At 48.9% G+C, this 14,082-nt stretch overlaps 2 protein-coding genes and 1 non-coding gene across 4 annotated transcripts in view; all 3 read right to left on the bottom strand.

Annotated features, from left to right (window-relative positions):
- Nucleotides 1-1,460, bottom strand: part of LOC104938084 (uncharacterized) — a 3,666-nt gene extending 2,206 nt beyond the window's left edge. Inside the window, exon 1 of the transcript XR_003461953.1 lies at nt 1,420-1,460. This is a non-coding gene — a transcript (uncharacterized LOC104938084). The remainder of the gene's footprint in view (nt 1-1,419) is intronic.
- Nucleotides 1,461-3,500: 2,040 nt separating this feature from the next.
- LOC104938083 (C-type natriuretic peptide 2-like) lies at nt 3,501-7,753 on the bottom strand. The gene is made up of 3 exons (XM_027276469.1): nt 7,440-7,753; nt 4,573-4,665; nt 3,501-4,135 (listed from the first exon to the last, which is right to left on the bottom strand). The coding sequence occupies exons 2-3, from the start codon at nt 4,663-4,665 to the stop codon at nt 3,809-3,811; spliced, it is 420 nt and encodes a 139-aa protein (XP_027132270.1). The 5' UTR covers nt 7,440-7,753; the 3' UTR covers nt 3,501-3,808.
- Nucleotides 7,754-10,363: 2,610 nt separating this feature from the next.
- The window catches only part of LOC104940028 (low affinity immunoglobulin gamma Fc region receptor II), a 14,482-nt gene continuing 10,763 nt past the window's right edge, over nt 10,364-14,082 (bottom strand). Inside the window, exons 3-9 of one of the 2 annotated variants that reach the window (XM_027276466.1) lie at nt 13,109-13,214; nt 12,886-13,037; nt 11,817-12,056; nt 11,455-11,742; nt 11,140-11,385; nt 10,916-11,050; nt 10,364-10,834 (exon numbers count right to left, since the gene is read on the bottom strand). In XM_027276466.1, coding sequence (XP_027132267.1) covers nt 10,731-10,834; nt 10,916-11,050; nt 11,140-11,385; nt 11,455-11,742; nt 11,817-12,056; nt 12,886-13,037; nt 13,109-13,214 — 1,271 coding nt within the window. In that variant the 3' untranslated portion in view covers nt 10,364-10,730. The remainder of the gene's footprint in view (nt 10,835-10,915; nt 11,051-11,139; nt 11,386-11,454; nt 11,743-11,816; nt 12,057-12,885; nt 13,038-13,108; nt 13,215-14,082) is intronic. The other variant, XM_027276467.1, reaches the window with a different exon arrangement.

Genomic DNA, 14,082 nt, shown 5'->3' with positions numbered 1-14,082 from the left:
CCACGCGGCACACCCTTTTGTCTCACACACAAGCACACCTTGTTTGTCTCCTCTCACAACAGCTACCCAACCTGCCCCAGCCACACCTGTCTCACACACAGCACCACCTGTCTCTCTCTCTATCACACACAAACACAAACACACACACAACACACACAAACACGGCAACCGCTACCACACACGGCACCCACACCTGGTCTCTCTCTCTCACACCACACACACACACGGCAAACTTGTCTCACCACAGCACACACCACTGACACACACCTTTCACCCAGCAGCACCCGTGTCTCACCACACGGCACACACACCTGTCTCACACAACACACAACCTCCTGTCTCCACACTCACAACACATTCTCACACACAGCACAAGCTCACCTGTTCTCACAGGACAGCCACGGCCACACCTGTTTCACACCCACACCGGAGAGTAACACCTTTTTTTGTCTCACACACCACACACACGGCAACACCTGTCTCAAACTTCACACACAACACCACCTGTTCACACACATCACAACCACACGGAAAAACTGTCTCACACAGGGGCACACCTGTCTCCACAAACACACCACAACTGTCTCTACACACACACAGCTCACCTTGTCTCACCAGACAGCACACCTGTCTCCCCCCCCAGCACACCTGTCTCACACCCACACCGGCACCCTGTCTCACACACACACGGCACACCTGCTCACACCACACCCCGGCACACCTGTCTCTCACCACAGCACCACACGCAAACCCTGTCTCACAACAGCCACACACAACTGGCACACCTGTCTCCCCCACAGCACACCTGTCTCAACACAGCACACACCACGCACACCTGTCCTCAACAGCAACACACACGGCCACACCTGGTCTCACACAGCACACACACGGCACACCTGTTCTCACACACAGCACACTGTCTCACACACACTCACACCTGTCTCACACACACTCACAACTGTCTCACACCACTCACACCTGTCTCCACACACACACAGCTCACCTGTCTCACATACACACAGCTCACCTGTCTCACAGAACACACAGCACACCCCTGTCTCACCGACACAATTGGCACCTGTCTCACACACCCTCACCCTGTCTCCCCCACACCCAGCTCACCTTGTCTAACAGCCACACAGCTCACCTGTTCTCCCCGACACACACGGCACACCTGTCTCACAGACACACACAGCAACACCGTCTCACAGACAACACACAGCCCACCTGTTCTTCTCACAAACACTCACACCTGTCTCAACCAAACCACCAAGCGATCTCTATAGAATACCATATGACGCATTTTCATGACCACCGTCCTCCACCCACCTGTGACTACCCAAAGACCCCCATTATACAAGTTGCATCAACCTGGTCTCACAGACCACACACAGCTCACTCACTGTGTCTCACACTCACCTGATCCACAAAACCACGAAGACCGAAAGGAGCGAGCAGCAGACCCACCGGAGAACTTCCTCCTCGTGTCACAGGTGCCGCTGTGACACACACACTAACAGAGCATGGCAAAATTCTGGGTAATAAAAGACTAAGGAACATGGCGTGAACGTCAACACAGGTGGAGCAAGAACCGTGATCATTGCTACACTGAGGTGTGTGTTCATCAGCAGCTCAGACTGACAGCGAGCTGCTGATGAACACACACACACACACACACCACACACACACACACGATGTCAGCGTGTGATTTGTCCCGAGCCGAGGCCGGGCTGCGCCGAGGGCCCGAGGTCTGCCTGGTTGCCCCCCGGTGCCCGCAGTGCCGCAGTCTGCGGTCAACATCTGACAGCGTGCCGCTCACGCTGCTGTGCTGCATGACGTCACACGGAGCTCGTTCGTGTAAGCTGATGACGAAAGCTAAGCTAACGCTAAGCTAAACGATACCTCCGCCACATTTAAACAAGATCCCAGCATTAACGTGAAACACGGACAGCATTAACGGGAAACACGAACAGCATTAACGGGAAACACGGACAGCATTAACGTGAAACACGGACAGCATTAACGTGAAACACGGACAGCATTAACGTGAAGCCGTGTTCAATCACAGCGACGCGCGGTGGCACAGTTAGCCGTTAGCTCTGGAGGTCTGGTACCGATGTTTTCTGGACGTGTCCCCGCTGTGTGATCGTCTTGCTGTGCCGCTCGTTCGCCACTTTCATCCGCTGCACCGCCGACATGTTTCCAGCTTCAGACGGGGGACGACGGGCGGGAGAGCCGGTGGAGAAAAGAGGGAGGAAGGCGGAGAGAGAGCGCCGGTAATCGGTAAGAAAACGCCCCGCTGTGGAGGAGCTTCTGCCGGTTTGTTTCCGTGTTGCTGGGCAGGTACGGTGCTAACGGGGAGCTAGGTGCTGCTAGCCGACGAGCTAACGCTGAAGCGGTCACGTGACAGAAGACGGAGCCAAAATGGCTCCCTGCCGACCTCTAGTGGCGGGAAAAGGCAGCTAGACAGATAAAATATTTAAACAAACATTAAAATAACCACATATTAAACATTTCTCTGTCTCATGTGATTCATTTTATTTCACATTAAAATGTCCATGAAGTCAAACTTGATGTTTGTGTGTGTTAGCTAGTTAGCTAAAGTAGCTAACTGCTAGCTGAATCTGCCGTTAGCATGCTAACAGAACCGGGCTCAGCAGCCGGACCGGACCGGGTTGGAGCCCTCTGAGACCAACAGGGAATAACGTGACAGTACCGAGCTGACTCACAGACTTCATGATGAAAACATTAATAAGCAGCAGGAGAGCTAAAGCTAACATAACAAAGCTAATGCAGCTAACACTGAGGCTCCAGCTGGTTTGGAGCTAATGCTAATGTAGCTAACTGCTAACATAAGTTAATGCTATGGACCTTGCTAGTTTCGGGAAAAGGCTAACATAGCTAACTGTTAATATAAGCTAACGTTGCTAATGTTTTGCTAGTTTTGAGATGCAGCTAACTGCTAACACTAGCTAATTCAGTGGGTGTCGATGTAAAGCTAACATAAAGCTAATGTCATTAACTTCATTATTTTTTCCTTAAGGTCAGCCAACTGCTAACATTAGCTTCCATTACTTGATGTACAAATTGCTAAGTAGTGAACAGCTGTGTGCTTTGGGAAAAGGCTAACATAGCTAACTGAAAATGCAAGCTAATGTTGTAGATTTTGTTAGTTTTGAGATATAGCTAATGTAGCTAACTGTTAATATTAGTTATTTTAGTTAGGATGTAAAGCGTGGCTGTATTAGCTAATGTTATGAACTTAATTAGTTTTTCTTTCCAGGTTAGCTAACTGCTAACGTTAGCTACCATTACTTGATGGAAACACTGATCAGTAGTGAAGCGCTAACTGTTGTTAGCTCGGTCAGAGGTTCTGTCGCTGTGTTCACTGTTAGACTGGACACTGCTGGTTCAGAGGTTCGCTACGCATAGGAAGTACACAGAGACAAAATGAAGCAACGTGGCGTTTCTCTTTATTTTATTGAGTCCTGCTGCTGCAGTTTGTCCACACACACACACACACACACACACACTCTTTCCTTTCCACACACACACTTTACTGCTGGCTGTGTTGTAGCCAGGGGTCAGAGGTCATTAGCATTGTTCCAGAGGGACTCTCTGCTGTCAACCTGTGTCAGGTGTTTCCTTTCAATTAGTCCTTCGTTAGTAAAGTTCCAACATGGAGTCTCTGACTGCCAGACAGAGGTCAGAGGTCATGCAGGGTCAGCTCAGGGTCACCTGTCGTGACTTCACAAAGTTTAAACAAAGTCAAGGTTGCTGTGGTAACGTCACCATGGTAACTGCGTCTCTAACAGCCCAGGCCGCTGACGGAGCCGATGCGGTCCATCTTCATCCCAAAGCATCCCCTCCCTCCAACCATCGACTTCCTGCTCCGCCTCCTCATTTTGGACTGCCGCTGCAGGAAGTCAAGGAAGAACCGTGGGACCGCCGCCTCCTGCCGCCGCCTGCTGGCCAATGCCCTCGCAGCCCCACGACTCATCACAGCCAATCCCCTGGAAGGAGGCGAGGAGGAGGAGGTGTGGGGGCGTCCAGCTGAGCCCTCTGTGATGTCATCAGAAGTGGGTGGGGCCAGGATGAGAGAGGACAGACGAGATCCGAACAGAGAGTGTAAGACCTAAAGAGACGTTCAAACGCTGATTAATTAATTTGTCAATTAATAAATGAGTTTCCAACCAGCACAGAACTCATTAATATGCTCACACATTGTTTGTTTCATACAGTCAACATGTGTGTGAAGATCATGTGTGTGATCAGGTCGAGTATCTGTTCAAGGTTATTGTAGAGACCCACAGGTGTCCCTAACGACCCACAGGTGTCCCTAACGACCCACAGGTGTTTCTAACGGCCCACATGTCCTCAATGACCCACAGGTGTCCCTAACGACACAGGTGTCCTCAATGACCCACAGGTGTCCCTAACGGCCCACAGGTGTCCCTAACGGCCCACAGGTGTCACTGTACAGAGGGCCATGAGTCACATGTGTAAGTGATTTCATGAAGACTGACAAGGATGATGATGAAGATGAAGATAATGAAGATGGTCTTCACACACCTGTGCATCGTCTCGTTGAGGTGAAGGTCTCGACTCCACGGCGACGGCGATGAAGAGGAGGAGGAGAGGAAGGAAAAAAGATGAGGCAGCCATCTTTGTTTGGAGGAAATGACAAAAAAGAAAATTAGATTCAATAAATAACACGTCACCATGGCAACAGATAATCCTGCATCCTCATTGGCTGGAGGGTGTGGCTACAGCAGCACCTCCTGCTGGTTGAAGGAGTGAAGGTGAAGGCAGCATTTATACACGAGTGATGAAAGTCACTCTGTCAGTGTGTTCTGGAGCCTTCGAGCATTTCACATGATCTTCCTCAGCAGGTGGAAGACTGCTCGTCTTCATCCACAGATCAGCCAATCAGAAACAGCCACGCTGTTTAACATAACAATCACGTGACATAGACGTGTCCAATCAGATCAGGTCATGTCAGGAGTCTTTAAGTGGACGGAGTAAGCTGTCGAAGCTTCTCCACCACAGGGAGCTGGTCTGCACTCTGCTGATGGAGACGAGGAGCCAATGGAGACATGGAGCTGATGGAGCTGTCGAGCTGATGGAGCCGTGAAGCTGATGGAGACGAGGAGCCAATGGAGACGTGGAGCTGATGGAGCTGTTGAGCTGATGGAGCTGTCGAGCTGATGGAGACGTGAAGCAGATGGAGCTGTCGAGCTGATGGAGACGTGAAGCTAATGGAGACGTGGAGCAGATGGAGATGTCGAGCTGATGGAGACGTCGAGCTGATGGAGACGTGGAGCTGATGGAGCTGTCGAGCTGATGGAGACGTGGAGCAGATGGAGACGTGGAGCTGATGGAGACGTGGAGCAGATGGAGATGTGGAGCTGATGGAGACGTGGAGCTGATGGAGACGTGGAGCTGATGGAGACATGGAGCTGATGGAGCTGTTGAGCTGATGGAGCTGTCGAGCTGATGGAGATGTCGAGCTGATGGAGACGTGGAGCAGATGGAGATGTCGAGCTGATGGAGACGTGGAGCAGATGGAGATGTCGAGCTGATGGAGACGTGGAGCTGATGGAGATGTCGAGCTGATGGAGACGTGGAGCTGATGGAGCTGTCGAGCTGATGGAGACGTGGAGCTGATGGAGACGTGGAGCAGATGGAGACGTGGAGCAGATGGAGATGTCGAGCTGATGGAGACGTGGAGCTGATGGAGACGTGGAGCTGATGGAGATGTCGAGCTGATGGAGACGTGAAGCTGATGGAGACGAGGAGCCAATGGAGACATGGAGCTGATGGAGATGTCGAGCTGATGGAGCTGTCGAGCTGATGGAGATGTCGAGCTGATGGAGATGTCGAGCTGATGGAGACGTGGAGCAGATGGAGACGTCGAGCTGATGGAGCTGTCGAGCTGATGGAGCTGTCGAGCTGATGGAGACGTGGAGCTGATGGAGACGTGGAGCTGATAGAGCTGTCAAGTTGATGGAGACGTGGAGCTGATGGAGACGTGGAGCAGATGGAGAAGTGGAGCTGATGGAGACGTGGAGCTGATGGAGATGTTGAGCTGATGGAGACGTGGAGCTGATGGAGCTGTCGAGCTGATGGAGACGTGGAGCTGATGGAGATGTCGAGCTGATGGAGACGTGGAGCAGATGGAGACGTCGAGCTGATGGAGCTGTCGAGCTGATGGAGCTGTCGAGCTGATGGAGACGTGGAGCTGATGGAGACGTGGAGCTGATAGAGCTGTCAAGTTGATGGAGACGTGGAGCTGATGGAGACGTGGAGCTGATGGAGACGTGGAGCTGATGGAGACGTGGAGCTGATGGAGATGTTGAGCTGATGGAGACGTGGAGCTGATGGAGCTGTCGAGCTGATGGAGATGTCGAGCTGATGGAGATGTCGAGCTGATGGAGACGTGGAGCAGATGGAGACGTCGAGCTGATGGAGCTGTCGAGCTGATGGAGATGTCGAGCTGATGGAGACGTGGAGCAGATGGAGATGTCGAGCTGATGGAGACGTGGAGCTGATGGAGACGTGGAGCTGATAGAGCTGTCAAGTTGATGGAGACGTGGAGCTGATGGAGACGTGGAGCAGATGGAGACGTGGAGCTGATGGAGACGTGGAGCTGATGGAGATGTCGAGCTGATGGAGACGTGGAGCTGATGGAGACGTGGAGCTGATGGAGCTGTTGAGCTGATGGAGACGTGGAGCAGATGGAGACGTGGAGCTGATGGAGCTGTTGAGCTGATGGAGACGTGGAGCTGATGGAGACGTGGAGCTGATGGAGCTGTTCATGAACTGACTGAAAGTCTCATCAGATTAACTCCAACATGTGATGATAGAACTCCTCCACCCATCCACCTTTACAGAGAGGAGGTCGGATAGTTACTGACGGTGTTCCGTCACCTGGACGTCGTCAGCGAGCAGAACCTGAACGAGCCTTCAGCATTAATGCAGCAGATCATCGGTGAAACATCTGTCTTTGTCTTTGTAACATCCTGCATACAGTCATGTGACGGCCTGAGAGGTCAAAGGTCACAGACACTGACTCTGAACCTTTGAATGATGTTCTGGAAACGTTCTTAAACTGGTTTTATTTCTTCGTTTTATTATTTTATTTAGAAACTTTACTTCACGTCATTTTCCCACCTTGAAAGTTCAGAGAGAGTTCCTGTCATGGCTTCATGTCTCCGTGCTGCTCTGTCTGCATGTGTAACGTGTACCTACCCGTGCTGCTGTCTGCATGTGTAACGTGTACCTACCCGTGCTGCTGTCTGCATGTGTAACGTGTACCTACCCGTGACTGACTGTTCTCTCTTTTATTTGAATCAATTAAGAGTTTGAAAAGTTCTTCAGCTTCAGCACTTACACGTCAAAGACTTTGACAAAGAGAATAACAAGAAGTGAAAACTTACATCGACAGGCGACGAGAACAAATCCAACAAGAATCCAACTTTAAGACAAAAATCCAAATTGAAGAAAATATCTCGACAGGTTCTGGAAGGTTCTGCCGGTCGTCGGTCACTGAAACGTTTCGTTCAATAAAAACTTATCGGGTCAGAGTCGTCTGTGTCTGTCCTGTCTCGCTGTCAGGACGGGTCGTGATCTACGTGCAGACGACCGGCAAACGCCTTTTATATCACTCTGACCTGTGATGTCACACATTCTTACTGCTGTTACCCACGACGACGGCTCACACACACACACACACACACACACACACACACACACACACAGTGAATGGATGAGACAATGATAGAACTGTGTGTGTGTGTGTGTGTGTGTGTGTGTGTGTGTGTGTGTCAATCGACCAATCAGACATGAAGGATGATAAAAATCAATCACAAATAAAAAAAAATCTCTTTTTAATTACAAGGCGGTCCTGGAATTCCTTGAGGGGTTACAAGGTCCTGAGAAGGTACCAGAGATCTGGGAGGACGCTGACGTGGTCCATTTGGAGATTCCAGGGTGGTTGAACAGTTTCCTGGAAGTCCTTAAGGAGGTCTGTGAGAGGCAAGCGACTGGAACGGTCTTCAAGGTCCCTTAAAAGGTCTCGGATGTAGGTCTATGTGAAGAGGCTATGTGGTCTTTGAGGAGGATCCTGGATACCTTCAGGGGTTTCAAGGGACCTATTCAATGACTCCTGTAATTTCCTAAAAAAAAACTTGAAACTCCTGCAAATGTAACAGCCCATGTGAAGAAAGGTATTTAAGAAGGTCAGTGAGGTTCCAGGGGTTCCAGAGTTTTTCCAAAGGTATCTGAAGATAGCCTTAATAATGATGTGTCTTGGTCATTGAGTCTTTGAAGGATACAAGTGGGAGTTCAAGGAGTCCTTGAAGAGGTTCACATGGTCAATGAACAGGTGGTGGTGGTTCCATTCTTTGAATAATCTTTGGCAAAGTTGCAGTGATGTTGTTGCCTGAAATCCTGGAGGTGATTCTCCAGGGTTTTGAAGTGTGCAGACCATGAAGTCATCTTGTGTTTACCAGGAATTAAGACCATAAAAATCAAGACCCAGTCTAAGGCATCTGAGATGAGGACGAGGAGACGTGTTCGATGTCGCTGACTCGTGTTTTTAGTCTTTTATTTTGAAAGTATTTTTCTTCTTTGAAAATATTTGTATTTTTATTTTGAAATTTCCCTCATTGCCATGGTTACCTACAGCAGGTTCGTACTGTACGATGTCTCTCTCTCTCTCAGACCCTCGTGACCTCTGACCTCGGTCATCCCGCCCACCTCGTAAACTGTCACCGCGGTGACGGGGTCGTCGCTAGCAACAATTTCCTGTGGAAAGGGGGCGGGGCTACCGAGGTTCACACTGTCCAAAGGATAGGCGTGTGTGTGTGTGTGTGTGTGTGTGTGTGTGTGTGTGTGTGTGTGTGTGTGTGTGTTTTATGTGCGTGGTTGATGACGTCAGAGGCTGAATGGGGGGCGGAGTTTCGTCTGACTGGAACAAAGCCGACGGGGGGTCATTAAATACACACACACACACACACACACACACACACACACACACACAGGAAGAATAGCTCATCAATCACCTGATTTGGGAGAAAGAGGTCGCTGATCACAAAAACACAGGTTATTTTGTGTGTGTGTGTGTGTGTGTGTGTGTGTGTGTGTGTGTGTTGTGACGCACACAACATTCTTGCCACCCCACACAACGACACACACACACACACATATAAACCAGGTTAAATCTGTTCTAGGATACCTTAAGAGGTTCAAAAGCAGTAATTAAAAAGACTAACACAGTCCTTCAGAAAGCTCCAGAAAAAATCCTTGAATAGAATCCTGGAATCCTTCAAACGTTTCATGATCCACAAGGGAGTCATCACGGAGACTACGTCCAGGTTTTAGACAGTCTGCGGGGACATCACGGAGACTACGTCCAGGTTTTAGACAGTCTGTGGGGACGTCACGGAGACTACGTCCTACAGGCACACACTGTCTAGTGTTTGTGGAAATCAAATAGTGAGGGGTCATTGGTTCCGTGCCACGTGTTAACGCAGTGGACGCCTGTGCACACGCTTGTCTCAGTGTATGATGTTGATCAAGCATTTTTCAAGTGTGGGCAGAGTTGTGGTTACAAAACACACAGAACTTGACCCCATGTGTTACCAAGAGAGAGCGATGTGACAGTTAGGCGTTAACGCCTGTGTCACTATTGTACTAAGCCAGCGCTTCAGACGCCTTACCGTGTGCACGTGTGACTGAAACAGCCTGAACTGTCACGGCGCTCTCTCTTGGTAACACATGGACTGCTCGGACTGTGAAGAAGCAGCTGTTAGACTCAAAACTTGTCATCATAAAGTCAATAATTATTTGTACATTGAGACGAGCGTGTGAACAGGCGTCCGCTGCGTTCACACGTGGCATGACAGTTCGACTTCTATATGCATATACACTTCTATAGGCGACGCAGTTAGGGCGTTTTAGTATAGTGTGCTGGCATTAAACGCCCCTCATAGTGTGTGTGCGTGTGTGTGTGTGTAGTGTACAGCTCAGATTATTTTAACCCTCTGGGGACGGATTGGGCCCTAAAAGTCTAAAGTTGAACATATCTGTGAAACGCTTTCTGACAGAGTTTGTTTGTGTCACTGTTTCCTGAGATTCAGCTGAAGACTTGTTGTTCTACGTCACTGCGTAAAAGAAAAATAGATGTTCAGCAGACTGAAAGCACAGTCAACGAATAGACACCCGTTACTAGGCAGACTAGTTTCTTTTTCAACCAATCAGTGGATGGTATGATGTATTCTAGCCAATCAAAGGACTCTGTGGTCTTGTGGGGAGGGACAACAGAGCAGAGTGACAGAATAACTAAACAAGCTGAAAAATCTTTTTGTGCACTTTATTTAAAAAAGCCTATATGTTTGGCAGATGTGAAGCAAAGGTTGTTCAAGGAGAAACATGTCAGTTCTGTTTTTGAATAAAGGGTTGGAAATGAATGTTGTTGTTTTTTTATCCGATTCATTGATTAATCAAAAAAATAATTGACAGATTAATCGATTATTAAAATAATCGCTAGTTGCAATTGACAGTCTGCGGGGACGTCACAGAGACTACGTCCAGGTTTTAGACAGTCTGCGGGGACGTCACGGGGATGGAAGCTAGCTAGAAATCCGCTGGCAGGTAGGAAGTCGAGGCATCAAACAGTTGAAAATCTTTGGACGTTGCGGACGAACAAACAACAAAGGACGTTTAGCTCAGAAGTTATGCTCGGTGGTGACGTCATCGTAATTAGATTGGTCCCGTTCCTCGTCGACCTCGACGAGCTGAGACATCGCCACGGAAACAGGCGTGTTCTTTCCTGCAGAGAAAAGAGAGAGAACCGCTAATTGACCAATCACAGTTGACTGATCGCACGCTACATGCTAGCTTGTTTTCTCACCTGTGGGCTTCTGACGATACACGGACACCATGATCACTGTGGTGATGACGTACGGACAGGGCAGCAACAGGTGGCGTAACAGCACCAGCACCAGCTCAGACCGGCTTGGATCAGCGGTGGGCAGTTCTGACAGGACTGAGTCACGGAGGTGAGAAAAACAAACGCACCCTGGTTAATGATTAAAAACACACCTGATGCATCGCGTCACATCAGAGCTGACTCACCTCTGACCAGCAGCTGGCTGGGTGGAGACTCTCCATGACCGCTCATCTTACACCTGTAGAGGCCTTCATCAGCCCTGGAAACACGGTGGATGGTCATGTGACCTGTCGGCTCCGTCCTGATGAAGGAGCCATCTTTATAGAAACCAGCTGGGAGGTCGGAGGAAGCGCTCTTTGTTTTACAGTGCACAGTGACATTATCTCCCTCCATCACAGGGAGGACAGGACTCTGCAGGATCAGTGCTGCACCTGAGCAGACAGAACAGGTCTGAGTAACACGCTGCTAACTGGGACTGACTTTGACGTCATTGCTCTTACTTTGGACGAGGATTGTGACTGAGTTGCTCCGTTGCCTCTGAGGAGACTGACACCAGTAGACTCCGCCGTCAGTGTTCTTCGCTGTTTGAACAGAACAGCCACTCGAGCTTCCATCCGTCTTTTCCACTGGACAGGGTCCCACAATCTCCGTGCCGTTGGGTTGCTTCGTGGTCTTGAAGACCTTCCATCCGTGAGAGCTGCTGTTCAGACCGCAGCTCAGATTCACGTCCTCATACTCGTGTATCTGCGACCACGGGGGCGTCACCGTGATCGAGGCCACGTGAGACTCTAAGGACACAAACAGGTTCAAATGAAGTTCCTCTACCATCCACTAGATGCTGCTGAAGGTGGTGTTACTTTACCTTTGATCAGCAGCCAGCTCTCTGGAGACTCATCACTGCGCTTACACTTGTAGAGGCCTTCATCAGCCCTGGAAACACGGTGGATGGTCATGTGACCTGTCGGCTCAGTCCTGATTGGGAAGCCGTCTTTATAGAAATCAGCTGGGAGGTCGGAGGAAGCGTTCTTTGTTTTACAGTGCAGAGTGACATCATCTCCCTCCATCACAGGGAGGACAGGACTCTGCAGGATCACTGCTCCACCTCAACACAGAGACAAACTTCAGCATTTCATCCATTCACAAAGATTCTAAATGTTTTTCAAACGTTACATCAACGTTGGCCGATGAATATGACTAACTCATCAGTAATTATCACATGGACGAAGGAACATCGCCTCCATCAGCATCAGAACTGACTCCCTATGTCTTGAAACTTCGGGGTTATGATTGATGACCAATCATGTTCTGGCCTTAGCTAGTCAACATTCTACTCAACTCCTGACACAAGCTGTGTTCATGTCAACACTAGATTACTGTAGCGTCCTCCTGACAGGCCTGCCATGTGCTTCGCTGCTTCTACCACGGCTAGGCAGCTACTTAGTTAAATAGTCTGCAGTGCACAGGGTGTTGACGTCCGTTGGATTGTCCTACTTGTCCCTCTCTATAGACGGCCTTCACCGTGTCCAAACAGGACGGTTACTAACGTGTGTTAATTATTGACAGTGTATGCATGACCCCGTGGTGGTGCTTGACGCCGTCTTGACGTCCTGCTTCTTCCACCCCTCTGCAAAATATTACAGTGTGTATGAAGCGTGATGAATATGGAGACATATATAAGTGTGTAACGTCTTTTACTGAAGCACTTTTGAAGTCCAGACATCCTCGACAGCGATCAGTGCTGAGATACATTCACTGGCGCTGTGTCAGCAGTCTTTCTTCAGACGTCTGAATCCTCCTAACGGTGACTCACCTCCCTCTAAAACCATCGATCTGGATCACGTGTAATCATCGTGTATCAAAGCTCGCGTGTGCGTCATCCTGAGCGTGTTGCTTCATAAAACAGGAAGTAGAACCTGCCGTAGGAGTCTTACTAGTGACAGTGAGGTTGACGGTGTTGCTGCTGTCTCCATATCTGGACTGACACCAGTACGCTCCGCTGTCATTGGGTTTGGTGATGTTGACTTTGCAGGTAAACGGAGCCTTGATGCCCCAACCGGAGCCACACTGGGAAAACACCCTGTCCCTGCAAGAACGTCACGTCAGTTCATGAATCTTTTGCAAAGACGAAAGCAAAGGTGTGCTCACCGAACTCACTCGTTCACTCTCCACACCGTCCAATCAGAGCCGAACTGCTCGCAGCTCACGGAGATGTTCTCGTACTCGAAGAACTGAGTCATGTCAGAGGTCGTCTTCACGAAGGCTGACGAGGAGAAACACCGTTACTGTATTTACAGCCAACACAAGTGATCCCCAGACTTTATGATGGAAACACTGATGAGCAGCTAACTGCTAACAAAGTTAAAGCTCAGTGTTGTCGTGTATTCAGTTGTCGGAGGCGGACTCAAAGATCGAAAGTAGCGAGGCCTCAGGATGTGATGCTGTGGTCTGTCAACTTCCACATGTGTGAACAACACATATCATAAGAAGGAAGTGTGCAGCTCACAGGCGTCGAGTTGTAAAATGAAACCAGGGGGGTGGTGACATTTTTCATTTCTGTGACATATTTTCCAGCGGGGGGTCAGAAAATTTAGTATTTCTTAGAGTAATTTCCTGCATTCTAGTCAATTTCAGGGTGACTCGCTCGACATGGCAAATCCTAAATCCATCTGATTCATAGCTTACATTCTCAGTCGCATGGCCTGCACACGACAATACTATTTATCAGAAAGACACAATAACCACTAAACTATGGACATCATGTCACTTACATCTTTTTTAAACATATTTGTAAAAACATTTTAAATATCTTTATTTGTGAACACAACTTTGTGTATGTTTTTAACATCTTTGTGTGTTTTTAAACATATTTAAATACATTTAAACACATTTTTGTTAAAAAAAACATAAAAATAAAAAAACACAATTTAAGGAGGAGGAAAGAAGACTTCTGTTTGAAACAAGCGGTGTTAAAGAATATGAAGCAGCAGGTAGCAGCTACAGAGTGTGGATGATTGACACCTGTCACCTGTCGACCAATCAGAGTCAGGAGAATCTATTAGTACCGCCCACATTCACCTTTGACCCACCAATGACGATCCAGAATGAAGTAAACCCAAAGGTAGTATATC

Source organism: Larimichthys crocea, unplaced genomic scaffold, assembly GCF_000972845.2.
Source record: "Larimichthys crocea isolate SSNF unplaced genomic scaffold, L_crocea_2.0 scaffold385, whole genome shotgun sequence".
NCBI lineage: Eukaryota > Metazoa > Chordata > Actinopteri > Sciaenidae > Larimichthys > Larimichthys crocea.
Note: the sequence above shows the minus strand (reverse complement) of the source record. Positions and strands in the feature narration are given on the sequence as shown.